Genomic DNA, 23307 nt, shown 5'->3' with positions numbered 1-23307 from the left:
TTGCTTGTGTTTGCCATCTAAATGGAAATTCTTTCTTAAATTTTGAGAAATCCGCATTATTCATTGGCATTGCTTCACTTTTAATTGCGTTGATCTTGTACCCTGACACTTCTCCATATTCCTTCAATTTCCTGTGTAATTCTTTTGTTGATATTTCTGGTTCTGTTAAGTATATTATAATGTCATCTGCAAATAGACTGATTTTACATTCCTTCTCTTTTATTTTTATCCCTTTGATTTTATTTTCTGTTCTTATCAGTTCTGCTAGTGGTTCTATAGCTAACGTGAACAGTGAGGGAGATAGTGGACATCCCTGCTTGTTGATCTGCTTACATTAAATTGTTTTGATATATATCCATTTACTGTCACTTTCGCCAATGGCCCCTTATATAATGCTTTAATCCAATTAATATATTTCTCTGGTAAGCTGAATTTTTGTAGTACTTTGAATAAATAATTCCATTCTACTCTGTCAAAGGCCTTCTCTGTGTCTAAAGCAACCGCTACTGTTGGAGTTTTATTTCCTTCTACTGCATGAATTAAGTTAATAAATTTACAGATATTGACTGTTGTTCGTCTTTTTTTAATAAATCCAGTTTGGTCTAGATTTACTATTTTTGGTACATAGTCGGCTAATCTGTTTGCTAATAGTTTAGCTATTATCTTATAATCTGTGTTAAGTAAAGATATTGGTCTATATGATGCTGGTGCAAGTGGGGCTTTCCCTGTCTTTGGTATTACTGTAATTATTGCTGTTTTGCATGAATCAGGTAAGCTTTGTGTTTTATCAATCTGGTTGATTACTTCCAGAAGGGGAGGAATTAATAAGTCTTTAAATGTTTTATAGAATTCTATTGGGATTCCATCCTCTCCTAGTGTTTTATTGTTCGGTAGTTTTTTTATTATCTCCTGTAAATCTTTTATTTCAAATGGTTTTTTAAATTTATTTTGCTCCTCTGTTTGTAATTTCGGTAGTTCAATTTTAGTTAGAAATTCATCTATTTTGTCTTCTTTCCCTTCGTTTTCAGTTTGATATAGTTGCTCGTAGAATTCCCTAAAGTTTTCATTGATCTCTGTTGGATTATATGTAATTTGCTTGTCCTTTTTCCTTAATGCCAATACCATTCTTTTAGTTTGTTCTGTCTTAAGCTGCCACACTAGAATTTTGTGCGTTTTTTCTCCTAGCTCATAATATTTCTGTTTTGTCTTCATTATGTTCTTCTCCAACTTATATGTTTGTAATGTTTCATATTTTATTTTTTTATCTGCCAATTCTCTTGTATCTTCCTTTATTGCTAATTCTTTTTCTATATTTGATATTTCCCTTTCCAACTGTTCTGTTTTCCGATTGTAGTCCTTCTTCATCTTGGTTACATAACTTATTATTTGCCCTCTGATGAACGCTTTCATAGCGTCGCATAGTATAAACTTATCTTTCACTGATTCCGTATTTATTTCAAAGCACAATTTAATTTGTCGTTCAATGAATTCTCTAAAATCCTGTCTTTTAAGTAGCATGGAGTTTAATCTCCATCTATACATTCTTGGTGGGATGTCCTCTAGCTCTATTGCTAATAATAGGGGTGAGTGGTCCGATAATAGTCTAGCTTTATATTCCGTTTTCCTAACTCTCCCTTGAATGTGTGCTGATAACAGAAATAGGTCTATCCTTGAATATGTTTTATGTCTGCCCGAATAACATGAATATTCCTTTTCCTTTGGGTGTTGTTTCCTCCATATATCCAAAAGTTGCATTTCTTGCATCGATTTAATTATAAATTTGGTTACTTTGTTCTTTCTGTTAGTTTTTTTTCCAGTTTTATCCATGTTTGAATCCAAATTAAGGTTAAAATCACCTCCTATTAGTATGTTCCCTTGCGTGTCTACTATCTTCAAAAAGATATCTTGCACAAATTTTTGATCTTCTTCATTAGGTGAGTATACATTGAGTAAATTCCAAAATTCTGAATATATCTGACATTTTATCATTACATATCTCCCTGCTGGATCTATTATTTCCTCTTCTATTTTGATTGGTACATTTTTATTGATTAATATAGCTACTCCTCTGGCTTTTGAATTATATGATGCTGCTGTTACATGTCCTATCCAATCTCTCTTTAATTTCTTGTGTTCCACTTCAGTTAGATGTGTTTCTTGTACGAATGCTATATCAAATTTCTCTTTTTTTCAGTAAATTTAACAGTTTCTTCCTTTTCATTTGGTTATGTATTCCATTAATATTTAAAGTCATATAGTTCAACATAGCCATTTCATACTTTGTTTATCTTTCCTTTCCGTTTCCTCATCACCACCTTCCCTTCTTATCCATTTATGCTTTCTTTTTTTGAACACATTATAAGACAACATTTCTAAAACATAAAATATTTCCACTATTCTCATATCTGAAATTCCTTTAACCCCAATAGCCCCTCCCCTTCCTGAGTTACCCTTTGTCCCTTGTCGGGCAACCACATCTCCCCTCTCCATTTTGATTTGCGAATTCACTCGCAAGCGTCAACTGATTTCGCAATGACTGTAATTCTTCCTCACCCAGCACCCCCCAAAAAAGATTTTAATCTTCATATATAACAAAGGTCACTCTCTTAATTCCCTCCTTACTTCCTTTCTTCCCTTTCTTTCCCTTCTTAGATACATACACACATACATATAGTTTGTTGTCATTTTTGTTCTTGACAATGAGATAGACAACAGACTCGCCAAGGCAAATAGCGCCTTTGGAAGACTACACAAAAGAGTCTGGAAAAACAACCAACTGAAAAACCTCACAAAGATAAGGGTATACAGAGCCGTTGTCATACCCACACTCCTGTTCGGCTCCGAATCATGGTCCTCTACCGGCACCACCTACGGCTCCTAGAACGCTTCCACCAGCGTTGTCTCCGCTCCATCCTCAACATCCATTGGAGCGCTTTCATCCCTAACGTCGAAGTACTCGAGATGGCAGAGGTCGACAGCATCGAGTCCACGCTGCTGAAGATCCAGCTGCGCTGGGTGGGTCACGTCTCCAGAATGGAGGACCATCGCCTTCCCAAGATCGTGTTATATGGCGAGCTCTCCACTGGCCACCGTGACAGAGGTGCACCAAAGAAAAGGTACAAGGACTGCCTAAAGAAATCTCTTGGTGCCTGCCACATTGACCACCACCAGTGGGATGATAACACCTCAAACCGTGCATCTTGGCGCCTCACAGTTTGGCGGGCAGCAACCTCCTTTGAAGAAGACCGCAGAGCCCACCTCACTGACAAAAGGCAAAGGAGGAAAAACCCAACACCCAACCCCAACCAACCAATTTTCCCCTGCAACCGCTGCAACCGTGTCTGCCTGTCCCGCATCGGACTTCTCAGCCACAAACGAGCCTGCAGCTGACGTGGACTTTTACCCCCTCCATAAATCTTCGTCCGCGAAGCCAAGCCAAAGAAGAAAACATCTCTTCATTTCTCTGTCTGTTTTGTAGTTGTTCTGCAAATTTTTGTGCTTCTTGCGGATCCGAGAATAGTCTGTTTTGCTGCCCCGGAATAACTATTTTAAGTACTGCTGGGTATTTTAACATAAATTTATAACCTTTTTTCCATAGGGTCATTTTTGCTGCATTAAACTCCTTCCTCTTCTTCAGTTCAAAACTTATATCTGGATAGAAAAAATTTTTTTTGACCCTTGTATTCCAGTGGTATTTTGTCTTCTCTTATTTTCTTCATTACCTTCTTCAATATATTTTCTCTTGTTGTATATCTTTGGAATTTTACTAGAATGGATCTTGGTTTTTGTTGTGGTTGTGGTTTAGGAGCTAATGTTCTGTGTGCCCTTTCTATTTCCATTTCTTCCTGTAATTCTGGTCTTCCTTGGACCCTGGGGATCCATTCTTTTATAAATTCTTTCATATTTTTGCCTTCTTCATCTTCCTTAAGGCCCACTATCTTTATATTGTTTCTTCTATTATAATTTTCCATTATATCTATCTTCTGAGCTAACAGCTCTTGTGTCTCTTTAACTTTTTTATCAGATTCTTCTAATTTCTTTTTTAAGTCATCTAGTTCCATTTCTATGGCTGTTTCTCGTTCTTCTACCTTGTCTACTCTTTTTCCTATATCTGACATGATCATGTCTAATCTATTCACTTTTTCTTCTGCACTTTTTATTCTTCCTTTTATTTCACTGAATTCTTGTGACTGCCATTCTTTTACTGCTTCCATATATTCTTTAAAAAAATATATATCCATGTACTTCCCCTTCCCTTCATCTTCCATTTCTCTGTGTTCTTCCTCTTCTTCTTCTTCTGAGTCCACTCCAGGATCTGTGTCCTTTACCTCTGTCTCTTCTGGTTTTCCTGTTGGGTTGTTTGTTTTATTTTGTTGGGTATTTTTGGTCTTCTTATTTTTAATTAGAAGTGTCTTGATGTTGGTCTTCTTCCTCTGGGTTGGTCATCTGTTGTTTCTTTGATTTCTTATTTTTACTCTCTTCTTTCTTGCTCTCGTTATTTTCTATGTTTTCCTCTTGCTGTTGTGTTGTAGTTGTCTGTTTCAGCTGTGGAGATCGACTTCTCAGCTGGTCCCCCCTCCCGTCAGTGTTATTTTTGTCTTGCGCATCTGCGCATGCGCGAGGATTCGCGCATGCGCGGTTGCACACTTTTGTATGGCTCCGTGAGCCATTTTTGTAGTCCCGAGTTCGGGGCTTCGACTGACCTCAGGGTGCGGGCTTCTCTCTCCACGGCGGGCCTCCTCGTACAGGTAAGGCCTTCATCTTCTTCTTCTGACGTCTTTCCTTCTTCTTTTCTTCCCGTTGTTTTTGGCTTTTCTTTCTTCACTGCCATTTTCTCCACACTTTTACTTTACTTTGTTTTGGTTTTTATGTTTGTGTCTTTGGTTTTTCTCTATCTTTTTTTTTAACTTTTCTGGAGAGGGCTGGAGTTCCCCGACCGGCCACTACTCCATCACGTGACTCCTCGGGCAGCAACCTCCTTTGAAGAAGACCGCAGAGCCCACCTCACTGACAAAAGAACAAAGGAGGAAAAACCCAACACCCAACCCCAACCAACCAATTTTACCTTGCAACCGCTGCAACTGTGTCTGCCTGTCCCGCATCGGACTTGTCAAGCCACAAACAAGCCTGCAGCTGATGTGGATATTACCCCTCCATGAATCTTCGTCCGCCAAGCCAAGCCAAAGATTCTCAGCTGTATTTGGGTGGGAGATAAATACAAACTCTGTATGTTGTATGAGTGTTGAAGGGGATTGTATTGGTGGCTTGAATTTTTATGGGTCTATGAAAATCAAAAATATTTTTAAAAAAATAAGAATGAGCCTGCATTTACCAAGTCAGATAGCAGCTTGTTCCACCACTCTCTGAGTGAAGAAGTTCCCCCTAAACTTTTCCCCTTTCAGTCTTAACCCATGTCCTCTCGTATTTACCTCTCCTAATCTGTGGAGCCTACTTGCATTTACTGTTTATACCCCTCATAATTTTGTGAACCTCTATCAAATACCCCCTCATTCTTCTAAGCTCCAAGGAGACCTAATCTTTCCCTGTAACTCAACTCCTGAAGATCCTCGTAAATCTCTGCACTCTTTCTACCCTACTGATATTCTTCCTGCAGTTAGGTGACCAGAAGTGCACGCAATACTCCAAATTTAGCCTCACCAGTGTTTTATACAACCTCAGCATAACATTCCAACTCCTGTACTCAATACAGTACAACTCTGATCATCCAAAATGGTTAGGACCGGAGAAATGGTCATTTTTTAAAAACAGCCCAGTAGCAACAGCAAATCGCATCTATCAATGTTTAAACAACAAGGGAAGGTTTTTTAAAGCATTAAAATAATGTTTAATTCTCACCAAAAAAAAATGCAGGCCACAACCCAACCCTGATCACCGAGACCTCCAAACTGCTCCTGCCGATTCCTGACATATCCCCACCGCTGCCGCAGTTCCCCGAGGAACTGGTGAGTTGGCAGGCTCTTGTGTCCCTGGACACCTGAGTCCCAACTCTGAATCCTCCCCTAGACCTACTGCACATGGACACCAGGGAGTCTGGTGGTAGGCCAGGGGGAGGCTTCAGAGTCAGCATCGGGAGCTCTGGTGTGCCAAAGAGGGAAGGGGATAGGGGCAGGAAAGCCACTGAGCCTGGTCCACTCCTGCGCGGGAGGCCACTCTCCTTGATGACGCCAGGACAAGAGATTCTTCCAACCGCTTGCGGCTGGGAGACAGCAGGATGCAATTTGAGAGGGAGAGTTGGAGAGAAAAGTCAATGGGGCAGGTAAAGAAGAAATGGAATGAGAAAGAGGAAAGGGAGTTACCTGAAACGAGGACAACTGTAGTTCTAATTTCCTACTGGGTGAATTTTTTTCCCCCAAACTGTGAGGTCAGTTCAGCTCCGAAAATATTTCAGATAAATGAGGACTTTGGAGAATCTGAATTCGGATAATCAGAAATGTACTATACTTTGATTTATGAAGGTCAATATGCCAGAAGCTTTCTTTTCAATCCTGTGATGCCACTTTCAGGGAAATTATGTATCTGTATTCCCAGATCCCTTTGTTCCTCTGCACTCCTCAGTCCCTTGCCTTTTACTCTGTATGTCCTACCTTGGTTTGTCCTTCCAAAATGCAGCTCCTCACACTTGTCTGCATTAAATTCCATCTGCAATTTTCTGGCCCATTTTTAGAGTTGGTCCAGATCCCTCTGCAAGCTTTGAAAGCCTTCCTCGCTGTCCACAATGCCTCCAATCTTAATGCCATCAACAAACTTGCTGATCCAATTTACCACATTATCATCCAGATCATTGATACAGTTGACAAGCAACAATGGTCCCAGCACCGATCCCTGAGGTTCACCACTAATCACAGGCCTCCAGTTTGAGAAGCAATCATCTACCACTTTGCCTTGTTCTATTCAACCAATTTCGAATCCATGCGTTCCATTTCCTTCCACAACCCAAATGGCTGGAGCAAATGATCCCTTATTGTGGGTTAATGGCAGAATCACTCAAAGGGCGTTGTTGACTACATGTGAGAGAGAACAGGTTGTAGGGTAACAGGGAAATGGAGAGCGCATGCTGACATTGGGCCACACAACCTGTATTATTTTTAAAAAAAACACAAAAAACTAAACTTAAAAGTGAAGCAAGCCGTTGTTGAAATTCCTCAATTGCCCGACATACCGAAGCGTCCACTAATAACATGGTTGATTTTTGAGCCACTGTGGATATTTTTGAGTGCAAAAACTCCATTTTAAAATGTTACAATGCATTAAAGAATGGAGTTACTCACATTGGCCCACCACATGCTGTAATCATAGAGTATGATTAACTTCACAGCAGCTATATTTTGCAAATATTTGCATGTTGTAAAGTTATGAAAAACACCACGTCATTTCAGACTTTTTACACCAACAGCACCTCTTAAGATATGTGCAACTACTTCAGAAACTATTATTTTTTCCATCAATTCCTGGCTTACAAACAAATCACTCTCAGCCATCAGCACCATGATTGTTCTACGCATTTCCACTGTGTTCATTACTAGCAGAAATATACCAACCTCCTTTCAAGCAGCAAAAATGCTCAGCTAACACGGGAATATTCTCTTCACAAACAGTCAGAGGAATCTTCTTAATTTTTTTTCTAAAGTGGTATTTCATTTGAAATGGATGTATGGTTTCAAACCGACCTTTTGTCATGTGATCTCAGTCTCTACCCCCAAATTTAGTCTGGCACAGACAGGAAATGGCTTTGTACTGTTATCAAACACACGCAAGTAACAACATCCAGATTACCCACTGAAGGCATGGTGGGTAATTTGGACATTGTTACTTTGGGGTAGAAAAATTTTCTTGATCACATTAACTAAACACATGGATGTCGTGGATTGAAGTCAATGGAAACTAATCGAAGAAGCAGAGTACCGTATGCCCATGCTCTTGTATCGACTGTTTGCTATACAGTATATGGTCACGGACAAATGTTTACTCTGATATTTTAACATTCCACAGGAGTTTTCCAATAACCTATTACACACAACACAAATCCAAGTCGCCATCTGGTCTTTCCTATTTTGTGATCCTACTCCCATTTCCAAAATAGAACAGGGGAGAGATCATTGAATCCTGAGCCAATGTTTATGCTTCAAGTCACCTAAACTTTTACACTTCATAAACCATACTTCATTGGTTACATTTGAGACATTCTGAAAGGGAAGAGAAATACATAATTTAACGCCACATCATTTTTATTTTAATTACCTGCACTAAAACATAGCTGTAATTTCTCTTGACTAAATTTTGAAATTGCTGTAAGTGAAGCAATTTTATATTTCTGCTTGTGAACCGTTTCTTTTTTTGAGTATTTTATTTTGATATTTAATCAACAGAACCAAAATTACCACAAATAATTTAATGTGAATTAATTATTGACACATGTTCCAAATATAACCCCCACCCCCAACAAAACCCTTAATAAAAGAAAATGGAAGAAAGAAAAAAGGACAGAAAAAGGAAAAGAGAAGAAATGAGCTTTCAAGATCTGGAATCTAATTCAACAATTAAAAAGGGTCCCAATTTTTTTTTTGTTTTGATCTCAATAAAAGGAAGAAAAATAAATGGAATAAATATCTTATTTATTAAGTATTCATCCCTTACACTTTGTAGGCAAGGTTCCCATACCTGCAAAAACGTGTTGTACTCATTCCTTAACTTGTATTCCAACGGGCTATTTCCAAGAGAGAATCAAACTGCCAGGTAACTGCATACATCTCCTGGCCACTGCCAATGCAACTTTAAGAAACTCTAATTGGTACTTAGACGGCCTCATTTTAGGTCTTACGTCCACAATGTTTTCAAAGAGAAACAATTCTGGATTTAGAGGTAATAATTTGATTTAGTAAAACTCTTAAATTTTCCCAAAAGGGTTTCAGTTTGGAACATGACCAGGTAGAATATAAGAAAGTGCCTGTTTCTTCCCCACATCTAAAACATATATTGGAAAAATTAGAGTTAAATTTATGGGATTTTTGCAGGGTTTAGATGTAGCTGATGCAAAAAATTATATTGCACCAGCCTCTATCTTACATTAATTATATTGGTCATACAATCATGTCACAAATTCGACCAGGTCTTATCATCAATACTAATATTCAAGTCTGATCCCCATCTTTGTTTTGGTCTACATAGCTCCCGTTTAGAAGAACTCAATTGAAGAATACATAATTGATGTGAATTTGAACTTTTGTTTCTGTCAGCAAAATGGGCATTTTTTTTTGGTTAACATTTTAATATTTCAATTATGATGAGGTTTAACTTTGTAGAAAATGCAGTGATTAAAGCAAGGCAAGATTATTATGTACTGAATCTTCCATCTTTGCCTTGAGCTAGCTAAATCCCACTGCGTTGAATAGCTGAGGTCATCGAGCATCCTGTACAAATGAACAGGAGCTGTATCGCAGATGCTTTTGTAACAATGCTATTTACTCCCCAAATAAAATTCTGCACATACAAAACAGTATAAATATATCAGAATTAGAGAAAGTGATGCTGAACTGTGCTAAAATAATAAAATCTCCTTTGACAATAAAAATCAGATGCTAACCAGACAATGATGAGGAGACAAGTTATAAATTAGGGAATAAAATGTCATGCTATGCATTTCAAACACATCACATCCATCATTTTTATGTTGGGTAGCTCAAAGTATGTTGAGATTTAAAATCCACTCTTCTGTGCCCTTCTCCAACTAAGAATAAAGATGCACAATTGGGCTAAAGTCAGCTTCTGCCTCGGAACAGTTTCAATGAGGGTAGATGAGAGGAGGAAGTCACTGCTCTGTACAGCTGGACAATAGCACCTATTCAAAACATGATGAGCACATTTTATACTAAGCCACATCTTGAAAATTCCATAGGGTTTGGTCTCCTGCAGATTCAGGATATCTGGAATTGCCTACTTTGAAGTCATCTTCATTCACCTGTTGGAATGGAGCCCTATGGAATTGCTTGTGGCTTTCTTTGACGGTTCCTAATGCTTTCAGTTACTGGTCTCTAGATTTGCTAAACCCAGCCTTCAGGAAAAGAATCTCAAGGCTGTAGGTGATGTTATGCATGTTCTCTGACTAGTGTTCCAAAGTCAGTCTAATTTTTCACCACTCCTGATTTATGGCTTTATGTTGAAGAAGTGTCCTGGAACTCAAGAGGAATTTGGGGTTCTGTCTTTTCCAATGATTAAATGCCCAATATTAAAACAAATATAAATGTCTGTTTCCAGGAATTGTAAATTGAGAAAGTGGAGAAAAGGCTACTGAAATTCCCAATTCCCAATTCTAAAAGAGATTGTTCTCTTGAAGTCAATTTCAATGGGTGACACACTGACCCATACAACATGAAAACGAGGAGATTAATGCTCTTCAATGCCTCCTCGAGATTATACACTTAGGTAAATGAGCAGTACACCACACACACCAACTGTTTACTTTTACTGATCAGCCCCTATAACCACCATGTGTGGAATGGAGGGTGGGAGCAAAGTCTTTAACCTACATTAATAATTCCCCAAATCCCAGAATTTGTCTTAAAAGTGAGAAATTCTAAAATACAGTTTATTCACCCTTCACTGCACAGCATCAAGTTCTCAAAGTTGTGACAAACTGAACTAAAAGATCAACAAAACTTTGAAACTCGGGTGTCATTTCTGCTCAGATAAATAGCACTACATTAATCAACATGTGAACCAGTCCTTCAACAGTTTTTCTTTGCATGTTGCACCAAATCACATGAAAATATGGAGACAATAAGAGGACTGCTCAAAGTTGCCGCCCTGACTACAATCCAGACTATCTGAGAGATTGATTAATTTCCCATTATGTAGCACCCACATCATTCTCTCCAAAACCCCAAGTATCTGGCACCATGGGGATTAGTAGGTGTCGGGTAAGTGAATTTGCCAGTTGCTTGAGATTGTGTGTTGTGTGATTGGTGAACTGACTGCTAGGGGTGCCAATTTTACACTTTCTTTTTTTTTAACTTATTTATTTTCTGAGATTATTTTGCCAATTGCTTGAGGCTGCCGCTTGCTTCAATTCTGGATTACAGGGATTTTTACTGTAATTGTCACGTTACTTGTCAGGAATAAAAACCTATTTCTGAGAAGATCAGATTGTTCCCCCTTTCGGTTATCCTGTTTTTGTTGCATCTTGGGGAAAAGGGAGCCAGGGCAGATGGAGAAGATGTGGGTAAAGGCTGAGTTGCTGGTGGTACAGGGAGGCCACATTTTTTGAAGGACATTACAGATAATCTGGACTGGAAATCCTCATGTGGGAGAAGATTTGATGGAGACAGGAATTGAAGTAGAATCCTTGCAGAAGATTTGATGCAAAGAAATGTCATTGAGAGAGTTGGTAGGTTTGTGTCAGTGCGAGAGATAATGTTGGTGGCCAGATGATGCAGGCCGATGGCATCAGTTTACCCAAAATTTAGCTGGAGGAATATTTGCTCATCCAGCGCTCGAAGTTAGTCGAGGTATTTAAACTTTTTTTTTTAAAAAGGGATGATAGTGGAGTCCAGCCTGCCATTAATAGGCACATTGCAAGTGATACTTTGTTTTCAGATGATGTTGTCATTGGGCAGCATGTCCACAACAAAACGGAGGGAGGCAAGGATAGACCGTTGAGAGATGCTGGAGGTTAAATGTGTAAGGGAAGGAAGGTAGACCATTACCACTGATTTTTGGCTATGCTTGAATTAATGAAAGTGGAACAGTTAAGTCCTGTTCACCACTTGATGATGGGATTGTCGAGGCAGGATGGTGCAAATCATATGTCACTGGTTTCAAACAAGTCAAACAGTAAGAGCTTAGACAGGTAACTTAATCGTATCATGTACAATAGAATGTCACTTGAGACTTCGATCGGGGCCATTTCACAGAAAATAAATTCCGATTAGGATGAGTAAAGGGAAACACAACATTCAAATATTCTGAAAAAGGAAAGGAGATAAAAAGGTTTTTTTAAAAAAAGATAGGATAGCATTTGCAAGAATAATTGAGTCATTCTTTAGCTACTACTAGTGCAATTTTCAAAAATGTATTGCAACTATGTGGAATTAGAAGCTGTATACCTTTACTTACAATCTACAAAATAAATATAGTCACTTTTAGAATATTTGGTTTCCTTATATGCAAAAGATTGGGGTGATTGTTTTATGAATTGTTTTTTTAAAAAAGAGATAGTTTGTCAATTCCTGACCTCACCTTCACCTTGTAGTATTATATATTATTTTTAATATTGTTAAGAATGAACAATTAGTTTTTCTTATATATTTAACAGGGATTTTTTAACTAGAATTAATAGTTTTATCATAGAATATATTTGTTCCATAATTTTAGTAATGTGGGTAACATTTAGTATTTTATACACATGTGAATTTTGTTCATATAATAATAATTTTTTTAAAAATTGTTAATGTATTATGTATGTTTTCTCAATCTTTTTCTTAAACTTTTCTTTTTATTTATTTTCTTTGGGGGGGGTTTCTATTTTCTGTGGGGGGGAGGAAGATGTGCATGAAAAAAATTTCTTGGAATATGAAAAAAAGAGTGAAACCTGTTTTATCGAATGAAGTGTTGATGACAATGGCTTAAAAAAAGGGAATGTAGCAGTACATGAGGTGAGAAAAATTAGGAGAGATTAGGAGCTGGAGGTAGGGTACTGCAGCTGAGTTCAGAGAGGGGCTTTAGGAGAGAGAAATGACCAAAGATCCAAGCTTGGGCTATGGGCAAGAGGCAACTCCAGATGTTTGGCTCAGTGCTCCAGAGGGAGGAAGGTTTCAGTGGCAACAGACCAGGTGGTGTCAAGAAAAGGGAGAAAGAATTCTGCAAACTCCTTGCACTTTTTGGAGGCGATGGTAGAAATTAATTTAAAAAGACACTACAATGGAGAAGAGGATTACATTTGGATTCCTGCAATAGAAAGCAATTTTCCCCTGATAAGAACAGGATGCAGTTATATTCTGATCCAGAGAGATCTGGCAGCAAATCGACAGATCGATCATCCACCATGTTCCTTGAACAGGAGGGAAGAAGAGATTAGGTTTATACCATGATGATTATGAACTAGAACAACAGCATCAAAGGTGTCATTTATGAAGTGGCTGAGTTGCAGAATTACTGTGGAGAACAGAAACCTCACGACAGCTGAAATTGTACAAGTCGGCGAATTGCCAGAGAGCTTCCTTTCAGACTGCACCAAAAAGGAAGGGTTGGGACTTAGGAGGAGGATGTGGGTGGACTGTGGACCATAGAAATGATCTAAGGAGGCCCTGTTCTTGAGCACAGAATGAAAATAATTGCCAAAACAACAAACTCAAACTCGTGAAGTTTGGTCAGTTTACTACCTTTCTTGGTTCTCCAAAATGTAAAGATTTATAAATAGAAAATAAGAAATTGCACTTCCTAATAAGGGTGATTCATTTTAAAAATCACTCATCGAGGGATGGTGAAATATTTCATTTGTAAGGAACTAATTTCACAAACTCTACAATAGAGATTTGATGTTTCTAGTGGATAGAGAGATTTCATGAAAAATTAAGCATGCACTTACAAACAAAATCTTAATTTGCTTGCTTTCCTAGACCTGAACCTGGTAGAGCAGGATTTTTCTAACTTTTAAGCCAATATATTTGTAAATGTTTATATTAAACAGATTATGCATCTGTATTTAATACAAGTTGATCCCGACTTTGCAATTTGAAACCAAGATACTTTTAATGTAGCAAGTTTCACATCAGTGCTAACTAGCAAAAATTGACACAACCACCTTCCAAAACAGATAACGAACAGATTGTTTAAAGAGGTAAATTTTGAAAAGGGTAGTACATGTTGGGAGGGAAATTATAGAACTAGGGGCCTAGGTAGCTCAGGGAACAATTACCAATGGATGAGTGAATTAATTTCTTGAAAGCACTTGAAAGATCTTGCAATTGAGGCAGTTCCACACTGGGACCCTATATAGGTTTATGATTCACTGCAGATCATTAGAGAGCACAATTCAAGTCCTTTGGCCCAGGATGTTTAGGCATACCTAAAACAAACTAAACCCTCCCTACCTCATAACATTTTTCTTTCATCCATATGCCTAAGAGTATCTTGATGCCCCTATTGTTCCAGCCTCTATCACCACCCCAGCATTGCATTCCAATGAAGACAAATAAAAGACAAAAAGGATATTGAGCTAATTATAAAAAGGCAATAGAGATTTTCATAATTTCAACTTGTGGATAGAGAAATGTGGAGTACACTGGAATAGTCAGTTCGAGAGGTGAGGTTTCCAACAACAGAGGAGGTGGGCAAAATATTTTGCAAAAGTGATATTAAACAGTTTTAATGGAGGTGCTGAGACATTATCAAGAGCTCGGAGAATTGTTGTCATGTTGAGGATGTGGAATTTACATCCCTTGACCAGAACTGGAATTTTAGCAGGTTAATTTTCCAACTTCAACTTCAACCATTGGCACCAAATGTAAAACTCTCCTTTGGAGTTGTAAATGAAATGAGCAGAAATCAACTCCAAAGCTTTACCTTTTGACCGCTGGTTTCAGTATAAAGTACATTGATCAGTGAGCTATCTGGATACCATTTGGAGTTAATGTTCACCCAAACTGGAATTATTTGAGGAATCTTACCTGCTGTGTCATATAGAGTTAAGGTGACTTTCTTGTTCCTAATTGTGATATCTGTTACGTACTTCTCGAACACTGAAGGTGCATATTGCTAACAGCAAACATGGATGAAGAAACAGAAAAGAGACAAGTATTAAAATTACCCAAAAATCTTACAAATGTCATGTTCTTTTATCCTATACCAGTGGTTCTCAACCTTTTTCTTTCCATTCACTTACCACTTTAAGTCATCCCTACGCCATCGATGCTCTGTGATTAGTGAGGGATTGCTTAAGGTGGTACGTGGGTAGAAATGGAAGGTCGAAAATCATTGCTTAGTCCCAATTGTTACTGAAATATTTTGCTTGAGAAAAATTGTCATTGGCCCATTTCCTTTGGAGTGATGAAACCATGCACATAACGAGTCAATTAAGTACAATTAAAACAGTGGTTTTCAACCTTTTTCTTTCCACCCACGTACCACACCTTAAGCAATCCCTTACTAATCACGGAGCACCAATGGTATAGGGAATACTTAAAAGTGGCATGTGAGTGGAAAAAGGTTGAGAACCACTGTCCTACATTAATGGAAGAATAAAACTTCCTTTCAATATCTTAAGAGTAAATATCTAATTCAATTTTAAATCAATCCAAAAATCAGAAGACCACTTGATATTTTTGTTTAGTTAGACTTATGTGATTGCTACAAATCAACCCGGGAGTGTTGGTTTGTGTAAATTCACAATACTTATGTAAATACCTGTCCTGCATATATATTCTTTGTCTGTAGGTGTGTTATATCTCCTTTTGTCTGTGTGTTTTGCACTGAGGTCCAGAGAATCCTGTTTCATTGGGATGCACTTGTGTAATCAGAGGACAATAATTTGATTTGACTTGACTTGAAAATAGAGTACAACACAGCAAATATTCTGTGCAAGACCTCAGAAGTCAAATGTCATTGAACCACTAAGCACAAATACAGGCCCTTTGGCCCACTGTCCATGCCACCCATTAAGCACCCATTTATATTAATCCTACACAAGTATTTGATTCTCTCCATATTCCAATAAACTTTCCCATATTATACCTAACTACGTGCTAGAAGTCGCTTTCATTTTTAGGGGCCAACCAACTTTAAAGGTGGGAGGAAACGGAAGGATGTGGAGGAAACCCATGCAGTTACATAGAGAACTTGCAAACTCCACACACACAGCAATAGGATGAGCCTGGGGTGTGGAATTGTGAACATGAGACTGTGCCTCCTTAAGATTTAGCATCCTTGCCCACTTGTGACAACATACTATCCAAAGATCAAGTTATGTCAGTTGAAGTGGCCTTTGATTTCTACAAGTTGGATTTGAGAAAGCGTATTCTAGGATTTCCTCTCATTATTCATGATCAGTTTTGGCATGTAGCAAGAACAATTTGACTCTTCTAGCCCGAGACTAAAGAATTTCTTAACATTCATTGGCTGTGGAAGAAGTGACAAAGAGGGTAGACAAAGGTAAGGCAGTTGATGATATTTATATGCATTTTAGTAAAGCATTTGATGAGGTCCCATGTGGTAGATTGGTATGGAAGGTTAAGGCACATGGAATAGAAGGCGAGCTAGTCAATTTTTTAAAAATTGGTTTAGTGATAGGACTCTGAGGTTGTTGTAAAGGGCATTTCTTTAGACTGGAGGACCCTGGCCTCAGGGTCCAGTATTAGAACTCTCACTTTTTATAATACAATATCTACAACAATACTTATGACAAGGTTTGCTGATGGCACAAAAACATGTGCTATGGTAGACAGCGAAGGAGGTTACCCAAGTTTACAGTTGAAATCTAGATCAGATGGGAACTGGGCTAAGGAAAGGATGATACAGTTCAGTTTGAAGTGGAAGATACTGCATTTGGGTAAATTGAATCAGAGCAGGGCTTACTTTATTAATGGCAATGCCAGAGTATTTTTTGATGCAGGATCCCATCTTGGCTTTTACTGATCAAGCTGCAAAATGGAAAGGATGTACTTCCCCCGGAAGCAAGTTAAAGATATTGATTCCTTGCAATAAGACCAGGAGAAATTAAGAATCTCTTGAGGATGGAATTGATTTATAGAAAAGAACAGTTTTAAATAACATCAATATTATTGGTTTTCAACTCTTTCCATTTAATACTGGCATATTTTAGGAAGAAAAACGTGCATTTTGCTTGCACCTTTCATTACTTTGGGTTGTAACTACTGCATTTACTGTAAATGTGGTACTTTGAAAAGTGCAATCACTTGTAATATGGAAAATGTATGGTATCTGTGATAGGTATGATAAATGATTTTGAGGACCATACTTTGATGTAAAACTTTTGAGCAATCCACTTTATCAGTGATTCCTAGAGAATTTAGCAAATATTCTATTGCAGCTTTTAAACAGACATAAGGAATACATGAGGTTTTTGTTAACAATGCATTAGATTTAAAATATATTCAAACTCAAATTTTACTGAATTGATTTGAAGATTGCATTCTGTCAAAGAAAGGATGATAAAATTAAATAACACTTTGAGGGTTATTAAATATAGTGTTCAGATTTGGTTTATCTCCCGGATTTAAAAAAAAAATTTCTTGGTGTCATTTCTATTTCAGTGCCCAGAGTTTGAATAGAATTTAATTACATTGGTCCAGAACACTCTTTCATATCCCATTCTGCATTATTAGCCCTTTACACACTGGCACCTTGTCCCAGTAATTGACGGCCAATCTACCGGTTAAGGGTCCAGTGTGAAAGCTCTTTAATCGACACACAGGTGTTATCATTTGCCAGAGGTGATACTGCCTCGGTAGGTAGTATTAGCCCAGTGTGAAAAGGACATATTGTATCCTGGGATAAAGTAGTGACAAGTTGATTATGCTTTTGTGTGAGTGCAGGAACGTGAAGGAAACAAAAGATTAAAAAGGTATAAACTTTGCTGACCTATATAAAGGTCTAAAGGACCATGGGGAAGTCGCAGTAGGAGAGAGATGGCTGATCTGCCCTCCCAGAATGCCGTGCAGCACAGAAACCCCTCCATAGCCCCTTTTACACTTGTATCCCACTAAATTGGCCGTTCAGTACCTTTGGATAGGAATGGGGGTTTGGCTTTTCACACTTGACCACTTCCAACTGGGATACTGAACACTTTCACACTTGCAAGGAGTCATCCCCAGGGTTAGGACTGTTCAACCTTTTATCGTGATGTCATGACCCATTGAGCGATGGTGGACCTGCCCCAACTCCTGATCAATGTATTATCTTACATAGGAACAAGATTAATCATGTCTAATTATAACATAATTAAACTTTTAAGTACAACACAGTATGAGCCCTTCAGCTCCTGTGGTTGCTGTGCCGACCTAATATCAACCTTTATAAGGGACTGTGTGAAAGTGCTAGCAATAAATATCAATAGCGGACAATTTTTAAACAGCGTGGGAAAGCTGGTAGCACTTTAGCACACAACTTATAAAGACCACAGAAAAAAAAAGCTACCAACTTTCCCACGCTGTATAAAAATTGTCCGCTATTGCTATTTATTCCCCCCCACCCCCCCTCTCTCTCTCACTTTGACTTTCCTACGGCCAAGTTTATATCCTCATTTTAATCTTTTCTTCCTTCATGTTCCTGCACTCACATGAAAACTTGGGTCATTTCAATCCCACAATGCAATTGCCCATTCTACACTTGCCTGATTGCAATGTTAGCATCTGCAGATGCTGGGGATTGTACTAGGGATCGAGGCTGTTACGCCCTGGCATGAGATGACATCATCTGACACCGGCATTGACCCGACTTTGCTTTCACACTAGACACTTTAAAGGCTGATTGGCCATTGGATCACTTACAAGAGTGAAATGAACACATGAGTGCTCCGTCCCCTTTCCTTGCTGCACTAAATTCCGGAAGGGCAGGTCCACCATTACTTTTTCCCCCACAGTCTTTATAAATTGTGCGCTATTGCCACTAGGACTTTACCATGGTGTTTAGAAATTGTGCAGCTATACTTTCCCATGATCTTTTATAAAATTATAAAGGTTTGTATACGTCAGCACAACAACAGGGGCTGAAGGGATCATACAGTGCTGTACATAATGCTTAATTATGTTATAATTAGGCATGATTAATTTTGTTTAAATACAAGGTCATAATACATTGATCAGGATTTAGGGCAGGCCCACCATCCTCGATGTATTACTCAGATGTCACCAGTGGAGGATAGACTCCCCTCTCCCCGGGGATATCTTGCGATGAGTATGAAAGGACTGTGATGGATTATATCATATTTTAATATTGTACATCATATTTTTTTTTACTGTATATAGATATATTTTTAAAGGAGATAGATTATGGGGATGGTGTTGGTCACACACAAACTCAGATCTCATTTAAAATGCAAGAGCTTTGCTGAAAGTGAGTCATGCAGGCACCGAGAACCTTTGCAAAGACAATAAAACAAGGACACTGCTTTGCTAAAGAATTTCCAAAACAGGTGTAAATGGATTATTGTTTTGAAAGCAACAGATGAATGGACTCAGAAAATTGGGTCCGGAGCTGTGATTTATCTGGTTGCAGATTGTTCTAAGAAGATCATGTGGTTTTGCAAGGCAAGGGTGGGGGGGGGGGGAAGAGTGAGAGAGAGAGAGAGAGAGAGAGAGAGAGAGATAAAAAATCAAACAGGCTTTCTCCAAGAGAGGAGTGGTTTCTGCAGTCATGGCAAGCTTGCAGCTTGATGAAACCCCATTTTGAAGACGGGTTGTGAGTTCTGAGTTCAGCCTGTTGAAAACCCTTCTGGTCCATACAAGAGGAAATGGCTGGCTGAAGTGTTTCACCTGAAATAAAGGAAACAGAAGGAACTCTGTGGTGACCTGCAGAAGAAGAGATTATCATTTCGAAAACCTTGATGGGGCAAGTTTATTCGGCAAGACACTGAAGTGGCTGATTGGAAAGAATCAGTTTGTGTGTGTCCAATGAGCAACAAATCTCAATCTGAAACCAACAAGAACCTTCTTGAGCGGTAACCATTTAAGCACCAGAGCTTGGTGAAAATTCATAAATGTTCAATTCTGTGCACAGTATAAGAACTGCGTGATACCGGTGAATTTGAAGTGAGATTGGACTGTGAATCAAAGAACTTTTCTGAACTTATACACATTATACACACATGTGCTTAGAATTAGAAGGGGATTAAGTTAAATTAATAGTAATAAGTTAAAGTTTGATCGTGTTTTTATGTTTAAAAAAATTAAAAGCAACTTTTGTTTAAGTAACCATTTGTCTTAGTGAATTTTTATTGCTGCTGGGTTTTGGGGGTCCTCTGGGTCTGTAACATTTGGGGGCTTGGATTGAATATTTGGAGTTTTGGGATCTTAAACTTTTGGAGCTTTTGTGATTTATTAGTTAATTGGTTTTTTCCCAGCTAATTTAAAGCTTGTGTGTGTGAGAAAACAGCAGCATTTTTGTCCCAACCATCACCTGAGGAGCTGCAGAGCAAGAGAAAAGAAGAACTGATAGACATTGCTAAGGCATTAAAGCTGACTGAAGTCAAGAGTTGGATGAAGAAAATATAAATACAGAGGATTATAGTGAAATATTATATAGGTGAGGGAAAATTTGTTGACAAAGACTTAGATAATTTTCCAGAGGATAGATCTTTTGAGTGGCGATTGGAGAAACGGAGAGCGGAAGAAGAGTGCGCGCAACGGAGGGTGGAAGAGGATTGCGCGCAACGGAGGGTGGAAGAGGAGCGCGCGCAACGGAAGGTGGAGGAGGAGCGCGCGCAAACGGAAGGTGGAGGAGGAGCGCACGCAACGGAAGGTGGAGGAGGAGCGCGCGCAACGGAGGGTGGAAGAGGAGCGCGCGCAACGGAGGGTGGAAGAGGAGCGCGCGCAACGGAGGGTGGAAGAGGAGCGCGCGCAACGGAAGGTGGAGGAGGAGCGCGCGCAAACGGAATTCTGAGTTGGAAAAACAACAATATGCGGCAGAGGAAGCTGAAAAAAACAGAGGGAGGAAATGATCAGCCCAAAACACAGGATCTTCCATGAACATCTTCGTGAATGTCGAGAAATAGTTGGATTTTTGCGCTAAATGAACCTGAACTCACCAGCCAATTAGGGCTGCTCCTTCACATTGGGTGAGAGCAATCTTAATCTACTGCTCAATCTTTGCAACCGAATTACCCAATACAATACAGGGTCAACACTGCCTGGCAGATAAAAATATAAACCAAAACATTGTATTTTCTTATCTTCTTTCACTCTCCATTACTTTTTAAAATCTTTGATTCCCTTTCTTTATCTAAATGATCTAATTAACATTGTTTTTTTCTGAGCCATTCAATTTGTTCTTTCTCTGCCTCTAGAATTTCATTAGAAACAGGCCATCATCTGTTGGTCTTGTCATTTACCCAGGTCCTGGCTGTCTTTATATCTACTTTGTGTGATTTCCAGCAGACACCGTCATCACAATGGGGCATAACAACTGAAAGGTCAAGAAGAAGAAAAAAAATCAAACCTGGGTACATGGTTTGATCTGGAAAGTTCTGATTTTTAGTTGATAGAATATTCAAATGGCTTAGAGTCAGAAAGTTCACACAAAGCAAGGATAAGACTCTGGGTGTGACACTCAATTAGCACTATATTGTTGGATACCAACTTTTAAAAGTGTTGTTACTTTGAAGCTGTGCCTTTTGGGAAGGATGAGTAAAACCTGTGGCACGGTCTTGAACAATGTTTATTTCTTGCTCAATGTCTTTTTAAAATTAGATTGCAGGTTCCCTGCATTTGTAGGCACTAGTATTATTCAGGTCTGCAGCAGTGAGAGTACAAGTGACTTTCTGTAATTGACTGTGAAGCGCTCGGAGACTTTCAGAAAGGGGTTATCTGGAATGCACATCACCTGTCAGGCTGGTATAAACCCCCCCACCCCCCCCCCCCCCCCACTGCTTTATTCCACACAATAGATTTTACAAAACTTCTTGGTGCAATGAGCAATATGATAATACAGTGGGAACTAAAAGCAGGAAGCTGCCATAAGTGTTAATGAGAGAATCTGAAAGAAAAATACATTCTTCCGACACATCTCTGCCTTGTCCCATTTAAACAGTTAAATGGTCTCATTCTACTCCTACGTTTCTCGGTCTACACTTCAACTTTGCAACTTGAGAAGCTGGTGATTCAACCGGCGACGAAGCCGCTTAATTCATTTGTAATTGGTCCAGGTACTTTCCGGAACATACAAGTCCCTTTGACAAAAGGAACTCCTCTCTGGCATTTCCCTCTAAAGGGGATAAGCTCTGGGCAGGCATGTTCAGCGACTAACATTCGCTGACAGGACGAAGAGGGACAATAAATACTAACGTCCAGGATCCGCACAGTCAGGCTTTCGGGCGGATCTTCTGTGGTGAAGCAGTATCAGGTGGGAGGGATATTGAAGCAGACTCCATCCCACTTTTCTCTTCACTTTCCCCCTCAGCCCGGTTCACTCTCCCCTTCAACATCCCGGCATTGGCGTCTGACAATCCCACCTTTTCAAAAGAGTCGTTGGGCGCGGCTGAGCCTTGTCATTTGGACCGCGGCTGGGACTGGTCACTTCGTTGGGTGCTATGATCATTCAAAAGGGGCTCTGCCAGCTTTTATTGAGAATGCAGGTTGGAGAGAAAGAGCCCATCATATCACAACGGGGATTTTTTTTAAAACGGTGATTGATACTGTATTAGTTCTAACATGAAGCATTAATGCATTACCTTGCAACAAAGGCGCTTGTTCAGCTCCGGAAACCTCCTCGATAGGGCATATGCTATTTTACCGGGATCACAGCGCACTTCGAACCCAACATTGGTCCAACTTACCTCGGGGAAGTCCCCCTTGGCGAACACCATCAGCAAGGACGTTTTCCCACAGCCCGCCATCCCCAACGATCACGATTTTCAGCTCCTCTCCGCCAGGTTTAGCCGAGTTCTGATCATGGCCATTCGCCAGGGGCCATTTGAGGTGCCTTGTAAATGGTTTGCCTCCACTAAAATGCGACGACTTTCTGCAAATCCCGCCAGATTTCGGAGAAATGCATCCAGGGCATAGATGTGACAAGCGGCCACCGAGCGACCGTGAAGTCAACTGAAGTTTGGGCCGAATTTAACGGAGTTTGGAAGAATCTCTGCGCCCGCCTCATCACAGCTTTGGCATTTTTTTCAGCTCTTTGGGACGGGCTCGTCCCTGCTTATCCGGAAGAACGTTGTGCTCCGGCACGATGCACGGGAAGGTGTTCGCATGTCAAGGACACTCCCCACTCCGTGGCTCCACCTCAACCAGCCGATCTGCGGTTCGGCGTCGGCCCTTCCCCCTTCCCCGCGGAATTCCAAGCATCAAGGCTCACTGAATTCAACGAGAGATGTCTCATCGACTGACAAGCCACCACTCTAGAATGAGGTGTGTCGGTCAGGTTCACTGGCACCCAACCAGAAATAAAGTTCGACATGTGTTAAACAACCTGCAGAGACCAGGCACGCGTGGGGTGGAGAAACCCAGAAGGTCCGCAGGAAGGAAAGCCTACATTTTCGGGTCTGGGCCCTTCCGGGTGGTGCGTGACCGGCTGAGCCTCTCCACCACGTTGGTGCATTGCAAAACTCTCCAGAGCAGA

General features: G+C 39.6%; 1 protein-coding gene across 2 annotated transcripts in view; it reads right to left on the bottom strand.

Annotated features, from left to right (window-relative positions):
- rhof (ras homolog family member F) overlaps nt 1-22661 on the bottom strand; it is a 58930-nt gene extending 36269 nt beyond the window's left edge. For both annotated transcript variants that reach the window (XR_011356269.1, XM_069933286.1), the window contains exons 1-3: nt 22520-22661; nt 14682-14769; nt 5066-5194 (exon numbers count right to left, since the gene is read on the bottom strand). Coding sequence is in view for 1 of the 2 variants with exons in the window: in XM_069933286.1 (XP_069789387.1) it covers nt 5066-5194; nt 14682-14769; nt 22520-22579 (277 nt within the window). In the remaining variant the exon portion in view is untranslated. The remainder of the gene's footprint in view (nt 1-5065; nt 5195-14681; nt 14770-22519) is intronic.
- Between the last annotated feature and the right edge of the window lie 646 nt (nt 22662-23307).

Source organism: Narcine bancroftii, chromosome 4, assembly GCF_036971445.1.
Source record: "Narcine bancroftii isolate sNarBan1 chromosome 4, sNarBan1.hap1, whole genome shotgun sequence".
NCBI lineage: Eukaryota > Metazoa > Chordata > Chondrichthyes > Torpediniformes > Narcinidae > Narcine > Narcine bancroftii.
This window is presented reverse-complemented; position numbering and strand designations above follow the sequence as displayed.